The following is an 8,279-nucleotide window of genomic DNA, read 5'->3' on the forward strand; positions in this document are numbered from 1 at the left end:
GTTATGAATATTCTTGACGAACATAAGATAGTTAAAGTTCACCTAACTGAGGTCATTGTCAAGCTGTTTCATGAGTGGGTGAGTATGGTTTAAATAATTTCAGAAATATTCAACAATAAATGGGTTTGATACATTTTACGCACGTCCGGAATCGAACCCAGGTCTTATGTGTCACGAGCAAACGTTTGAAATACTAGGTTGTCTACCCACCAACATGTTCAGATTTGGTGCTTGTGTACGGCTTTCCGGAGGAATCTGCCAGTAAATAAGGAGGTTCGACCAACCAATCCACTGATTGATATCATGAGCATAGATCGACATAGTTGTGCTATATTTGACAGTAATTATGAATATTTAGATCCTCTTTTACGTTATCTCATGCTAAGCGTATGGTCGACACGCTGAAGATCAGGGTTCGATTCCCCATATGGGTACAATGTATGAGTCCAATTTCTGGTGTCACCCGCCGTGACAGAGGCGTGTAAACGTAAACTCATTCATTTTAAGTCATACTCAAACTATGTGCAATAAGAATAAAGTATACCTTATACAGTTAAGTAATGCAGGCCCATGGTTCCTAGTATGGTGATCTACCTTCTGTTGTTGGCGATCTATAGTCTATTTTTATATTGTATTGTCTAAATAGTGCTATTAGTTTTAACTTTCCATGCTAGTTTTAATTGAAATTGTGATATTCTAGCTGTTTTACTGTCCTTCGTTGACGGGTTTTTATGATGTATATATGCTCTTTTTCATTGTTGAATGTTCTCGTCACGATATGGCTGAGATATTGCCGATGTGACGTTAAGTATTAACTCACTCACTCACTAATTAATGCAGGAAGTTGGGGGGGGGGGGTTATGACTGGATCGGCTGGTATTTCACAAGTTGTCACCAATTTAATGATAGAGTGTGCATTAAAATATTCAATTTTTCAGACACGTTGTCTATTTGCGCAACGTCGCACATTTTCCACGAGTTTTAATGAATCTTTTTACTCATGTATTTGAATGCGACAGCAACGTTTACCATAGAATATTATATTGTATGTGAAGAGGTCAAAGGGCTGGCAGTATAGTAACGTATTTGATTGTAATCTGACGTCGCTCACCTCCCGTCTCCGCCCGAGAATGTAATCTTTTCATCGGGACTCAAACATGGGTCAGTGGTACCTACTGACGTGCAGTCAGTCTGATTCTCCTGGAATCCATTCCACGACGCGATGGTAGCACTATGACTGTCGTCAGTCTATGCTCAAGTACTTGAGTTCGCGCTGCGATCGCTTAGTAGGTGGAGGCCTCAGGTTCGTTGCACCGACCTCCCGAATCCCACAGGTAAGGTTAAGCCTGCGTGAACTGACTTACCGCCACTGTTATGAATGATCCAGTTATACCATGGCAGTATGCAAATGATAAAATTCGGACCCCAATAGACATTTGGATATTGTATGAAGATACTATGAGCACAGCTCGAACATAATCACACTTGGACGCACAATCTTCGGCGGTTTCATTTTGACCGGTAATGCTCATTTTAATCCACTTTTAAGCGAGTACTGTGAACCAACCAATTTAGCCAAGAATATCAAAGAGTGTTGGAAGGGTTTCGTGCTTGTTTTAACAATAAAGCAAAATATTCTCCATTGAGTCATTTCAACTGTTCTACGTGTATTTCCAAGAACATTCGCGATTAATCAAACTTTAATGTTTAGCGTTCCAGTCAGCCATTTTTACACAGTATCACGTCGGTCTGTAAATAATCGACTCTGGACCACACAACTCGGTGACTGAAAGCATGAGCATCAATATTATCAGCTGGGATATTGCAAATAGCATGTATCTACCAAGTCATCGAGCCTGTCCACCAGATCCCGTTAGACGCTTTTTACGACAATACCTCGCGGACATAGTTTTGAGGACAGAATGAGAATTGATGGATGGTGCCGTTGTCAAACAGTTATCCAGCCTTGTCGAATTCTTGGAATAGTTTCCACGAATTCGTACCTCTAGTTATTTCGCTTGTCCTAAAGGTAATATTGCTCAAACACATCTACATTTACTAAACATAACTAATCGAAGTACAAACACAATATCGACTGAGGTAGCAACAAACAAACAAAAAAAAAGGAAAAGAAGAAAAACCCAAAGCAAACCAAACAGAAACGTAACAAAACAACAACAAAACACAGTATAAAATTAACAAATCCAAATACCCCGGCGCAAAACAAAAAACAACAACAACAAAACAAACAAATTACCAAGACTTACATTTCTCATACAGTACCTTAATTGTGACATTTCAAGGCCACTTCGATCGGCATTCAAAATCATTTATTTGCTATCAAAAATTGTGCGTCTTGTCCTCAAGACATACTGCTGATGTCTAATATATAATGTTCATTTTTTCACCCACTTCAACGAACGAACGAATGAATGAATGAATGAATGAATGAATCGGTCGTATCATATCGATGTGGAAAGACTCAAGTGATACACGTATTCGACATTTACTACATAGTGAAAGATTAAGACTCTTCGCTACAAGTACTGCTATAACTGGTTCTAAGACAAAAGAATTTACTTTACGCCTGGCGAGCTTCCAGGTCAAGACACGGATCATGTCTGACACTCTACACACACGCACACCCTGGGTAGCCTTTGTATTCTGTGCTAAGATGGCTTTGGGGCGGTCATACAGCAGATATGTCCAACCTGTATGGTAAGTACAATTACACAGAGTATTACAATAAATAGTGTGTACGTGCTTATACTTTTGAAAGAATATTAATCATTTCAAAGGACTTCGTATCGTTGAAAGGAATGAGACGCATCTGCGTGTAATGACCTTTCGTTTCAGTGTCCTGAGGGAGCGATATCGTTCGTGTGTAAACAGTGCTACTGAATACATATGAATACATAATTATGAATACATGGCAACAGTTTTCCAGTGACACGGTTACGTATCATAATAAGAATTTTGCTATGGTCGCCAAAAGCTCTCAATGTGTGCAAGACCCTTTGAACACATTTGCAAGCTAATGGAAACCTTTATGCAACGAGACAGATAGTACATGTATTCATAATTACTCGATCCTTACTCCCATGATTCTTGCGGTTGGTTGTTTAACCGCAATATTCCAGTTCATGGCGGCAGCGATGTGTAATCGAGTCTGGGCCAGACTGTTGCTGTGTACAACAGTCAACAGTGGTCAACAGCATGAGTATCGCCTTATGTGACTGTAATACAATGACATATGTCAACTACATCATCGAGTCTGACCACCCGATCACGTTAGTCGCCTCGTATGTCAAGCATGAATTACTGCAGATCAGTTCAAACCTGGATCTTCACGGTTGTCTTCAGATGAGTGGGTGAATGAGTAATGTTTACCCAAATCCGTCTTGTTCAAAGTGCAAGGTTATGCAGGTCTCAGACTTTTACCACTTTGGTAAAAGTCATTTGCATGGTATAGTCCTCAGAAATTAGAATAATAATCGGTTCCTGGTGTGTTAAACGGGCTCTACACAATAAATTGAGTCGTCTTGGCAATTGTAATCAAATTACGTTTCAAATTGAAGGTGGACTAATCGTTAATTACTAGTGTTAATCATATTTTGTGGAAGCTAAATAAAATTTTCTGACAACAGGAGACAGCTGCCTGTCTGGCATAACGATAAGTCTGAAAACCTAAGTTAACAGACTGCATTGTACAGTGGTATTTCTTTGAAGGTTTATTGTTCAAAACATAATTTTTGTTTGCAGGTGTATTTTTATAGCGGTAGCCCTGACTGAATTCGTATTTATAGCGATGGTGATGAAAGTACATAAACATGGATTTACGGGTAAAGAACAAATGGTTGAGGTACTCCATGCATTTCGAAATGGACAAACAGGTCGGCCCTTGAGATCAACAAGTCTAAGTAATGCTACAATGCAAAGCCACATACCTCTGAAGGCTGATCTTGACAAGACATCCTCCTCTGGAAACACCAGTAGAGAGGTCCAGCATGTGTTCTTTCTGAAAGTCCACAAAGCTGCCAGCTCAACGGTGCTGAACATCCTCTACAGATTCGGCTACGCCAGATCAAAGAACTTCGTTCTACCCCGAAAAGGAAATTACATAGAGCTAGTGGACCACAATAACATCATACCTATTCCATCAAGGAATTCATATGATATTCTATGCAATCATCTCCAGATTGTCTCTTATCCCAAGGTAGCCAAGATCATGCCACAAGACACTGTGTACATTGGCATCGTCAGAGAACCTTTCGAAAGACTTCATTCATCGTTTGAATACTACCGAAATCAACTTTCTCGTGAATATCTTATGAAAGCTACAGGAATTGACCCTTTCAGAACGTACATCCAAAACCCAATGTCATTTGAACCTCTCAATCCCATCGACTCCTTCACCAACAACAGGATGGCTTTAGATTTCGGCTATCCACCAGGCAATGTCAACGGTGCAAAAAATGTACAGAAGTTTCTTGACCATGTTGATTCGATATTCGACTTGGTATTGGTCAGTGATGTTTTTGATGAATCTATAATCCTTCTACGACGTAGAATGAATTGGACGATGTACGACGTATTGTACATTCCTAAAAATGAGCGTGTGACCTCGTTAAACGTTTCGTTGCAGGATTATAACAGAAGTGTTGTTGATTCTAACATTCTCAGACTCGACAAAATTCTGTACGATCATTTCCTAGGAAAGCTGAAAAGGGACATTTTAAAAGCTGGAGAAACGTTTGTGGAGGAAGTGACTTATTTTCAAACAGTTCGTCACCGCGCCCTCGAGTACTGCTCGAAAATTGCACCTCCAGAGAACCTGAAGTTTCCAGCATGTAAATGGCACGACCGTTTTGAAGTTTCCAATAAGGACTGTTGGCTCCTTGCTCAAGAAGAAACTCCTTTTTTAGAATTTTTGCGAAATGTGCAAAATGATAGATTAGGATTGCATTACCAGGACCTGCCTAAACTATATGATGCCAAAAAGATGAAGCTGTTTCGAAATAGGGGCTAGACTGTTTTTTTATATTGTGGTAAGATTAAAAGTCACCGTAGTTTCGTTTTCGTGTTAGCAAGTGTTCTAGCTACCAATGGAATCAATCCTCGAGTCTCTGAAAGAAGGCTGATAACGTATGATCGTAGATGGGCGGTGTTGCTCTGAATTGAGACTCGATTATTTGAAAGCTGCGACGAAACCTGCGTAAAGCAACAGAGTGTTTTGTTTCATTCGTTTAGGTTATACCATATTCAGTACCATATTTTTTCAACATAGTGATAACAACTCTGCCACAGATCTATTTAATCAAAGTAAACTTTGAAGTATAAGTAATGGTAGCACAAGACCACTTTTTCGAATAGAAGCCAAAATACATAAACAGAAATATGTTAAATCATATGTTAAAAACATATGTGAAATGAAAAAAAGCATTTAAAAATCTTCAGTGGTGGGATTGTTATGTAACTGGCTACCGTCTTCACTACAAAAGAATATTCAACCACTTCCATCCAAATAACATGTTTTATTCATTATAAATGCATTTTGTTATGATTCTTACCATAGATGGGACAAAAAAAGAAACGTATTCCCCCTTATATTAATTAATTCGATTCGAAGGGTAGGATGACTAGCAAACAATTAAAGCTGGATTGAGTGAGTGAGTTTAGTTTTCAGCACACTCAGCAATATTCCAGCTATATGGCGGTGGTCTATAAATATTGGAGTCTGGACCAGACAATCCAGTGATCAACCAGACACTCTTCAGCATAAGTATCGATCTGCGTAACTGGGAACCGATGACATGTGTCAACCAAGCCAGCGATCCCGACCGCCCGATCCCGTTAGTTGCCTGTTACGACAAGCTTAGTCGCCTTTTATGGCAAGCATGGGTTGTTGAAGAAGTTTTCTAGACCAGATTTTCACGGGTCATTAAAGCTAGAACAAGATAAGTATCTCGGCCAAAAGCACGCCCTGAGCTTTCGGAGCTTCTTCTTACAGAAAAGTGTGTGTACTATTTTTGCAATGTTTTGAAATCATTTTTTTTTATTATGAATAATAACCTGAAGATAATATTGAGCGCATACAAACAGCTTTATGGACTTTGCCTGTTGGAAACAAAAGAAAAATTCACTTAGCACTTGTCAACCGTAATTTCTCTTTTTTCCTCTTTGATAGACGTTATACATCCACCGTGGACCCCTTGAGTATGTTTCGTATATACTACCTATGAAACGTTTAGGCTCATTTAAAGCTCTCAGTATATGTTATGTACATACATATGGTTACCTCGTATTTCCCCGCTCTGACATGAGGGAACCAACTGAAAACCATATGCAGATAAAATGCACAAGGATCATGCATCAAATTGGCAAAAAGCATGTGCAAATATCGTGCATTTGAATAGCTGCGTTTTGGTGCAAAGTTTACTTACAAATTCGCCAGTTTTCACGGAGTTTCATGATTTATTGAACTCATGACAATAATTTGTTTAACGTTACGAATTTATTTTACAATACAACAGCTCATGTGTAAACAATACCTTTGAATAGTATGGTATATATAGGAAAGTCTAGTTTACAACGGTTGACTGAAGTAAGTGACAAAATTTACACTAGTGAGTCTAAACTTTTAATGGGTAGTATAGTTAAGAGATATACACTGTGTGCCACAAAGAAAAAAAAGAACAAAAATAAGATATCATTTCGGATTTTTTGTCGATCAGAAAATAACGATTGTTAACAACCGACGTTGCAGCAGGTTCACTGACATGGGATGGTGTATATCTTTCAGGAAGTTCTGGAAGGTAGAATTGTGTAACTGGACTACATGCTGCTGTGATTCAATCACCTTGTGCTGAGGAAATTGGTTATTAATTCAGTGCGATATGGCTGAATTATTGCCGATGTGACGTTAAATATTAACTCACTTAACTCATTAATAATTCACCGTTTCACTTCCTGCGCCCGCCTCGAATTTTTCGTTCCGACGTTTAGTATATAAGTAGTAAAGACAAATCTTTGTAGGGGCAGTGAGGTAACCTGGTGGTTTAAGCGTTCCCTCGTCACGCTGAGCAGCAAGTTCGAGTCCCCACATGGGAACATAGCATGAAGCCCATTACTGGTGTTCCCCGCCGCGATTTTGCAGACCCATTGCTAAAATCAGCGTAAAACCGTATTAACCCAGTTACAGTATGCAAGAGACAAGGTAAAATTCCGGTCTCCTCCGGTATGAACTTTTAAAAAGAAAATATTTACGTTTTCGTTTCTAAAATGAACAAAGTGTATACTTTCTTATATTGCATTGTGTTGTGGTGTTTAAGTGTATCTATAAGTGGAGCACTGGCGTGTTCTGTAATATTGAAATGGAATAAAACGTTCGGCGAGATTAAATATAATTGTCTTGTTTGTGGTGTTTGCGTATATCCCGTGTTCAAACTTTTACTTAATTAGGGACATGTTTATATGGTGATAAGACTCACTTAAGTCAATTAGTTACAGTGCGTGCACTGTCAGTGCACAAGAGGTTATATTGAACTAAGCTTTTAAGATAACGGAAAGTCTAGTTGCCCATCGTAATTAAGACATGGAACAATATTATTTGAAAACTACTGAAGCCAGAAAAATAACGTCCCGTTATGTTATCAACCATATTCAAATAATGACCAGCTCAAGATAAGATAATCCTGCATGCAAACAATAATTGATTTATGTCGTTTTTAGCTTTAAGGTGCGTAAAATCAACATGTCGCTTATGACTAAACAGTGACGGTGGCGGTATGTTGTTATCAGCGACGTTCAGCATTCTCCAGAAGTAAACATTAAATATGTGTAATAGGATTTCTGTGACGTAGAAAAATCGGTAACGATGTACACGAACCAAATCACCTTCAGTGTTCAAAATGTAGTTTGCTATCATTGACAATACATAAAGATAACATTAAATGTGTAATTGATGTAATTGATTAAGACAACCCATACGTCGTCGAAAGAGAAGGCATATGAAGTTATATCAAGATGTGATGTATTGTTGTTTAGTTCCGTTCAAGGCTGAGGGGCATCATCGTTAATTGTCAACGTGAAAAATCAATCCATAATATAATATGCTGTCTTAGAACCAAAGCTTCTATAGGTGGTGAATTGGGTTAATGGGTAAGGTTCATGCCGCTTCTAACAGTGTTCCAGTTCTCCAACTGCGTGTCATTTGAGGAAGAAGTGAGTGAATTTAGTTTTACGCCGTTTTCAGCAATATTCCAGCAATATCACGGCGG

The 8,279-nt window shown here is 38.7% G+C and overlaps 1 protein-coding gene across 1 annotated transcript; it reads left to right on the forward strand.

The window, feature by feature from the left end:
• The first annotated feature begins 2,525 nt into the window (after positions 1-2,525).
• On the forward strand, positions 2,526-6,702 carry LOC137266020 (galactose-3-O-sulfotransferase 2-like). Its single transcript, XM_067801518.1, has 2 exons — positions 2,526-2,718; positions 3,763-6,702. Exons 1-2 carry the CDS (start codon positions 2,618-2,620, stop codon positions 5,027-5,029), a joined length of 1,368 nt encoding a protein of 455 aa, XP_067657619.1. The 5' UTR covers positions 2,526-2,617; the 3' UTR covers positions 5,030-6,702.
• The last annotated feature ends 1,577 nt before the right edge of the window (positions 6,703-8,279 follow it).

Source organism: Haliotis asinina, chromosome 15 (genome assembly GCF_037392515.1).
Source record: "Haliotis asinina isolate JCU_RB_2024 chromosome 15, JCU_Hal_asi_v2, whole genome shotgun sequence".
Taxonomy (NCBI): domain Eukaryota; kingdom Metazoa; phylum Mollusca; class Gastropoda; order Lepetellida; family Haliotidae; genus Haliotis; species Haliotis asinina.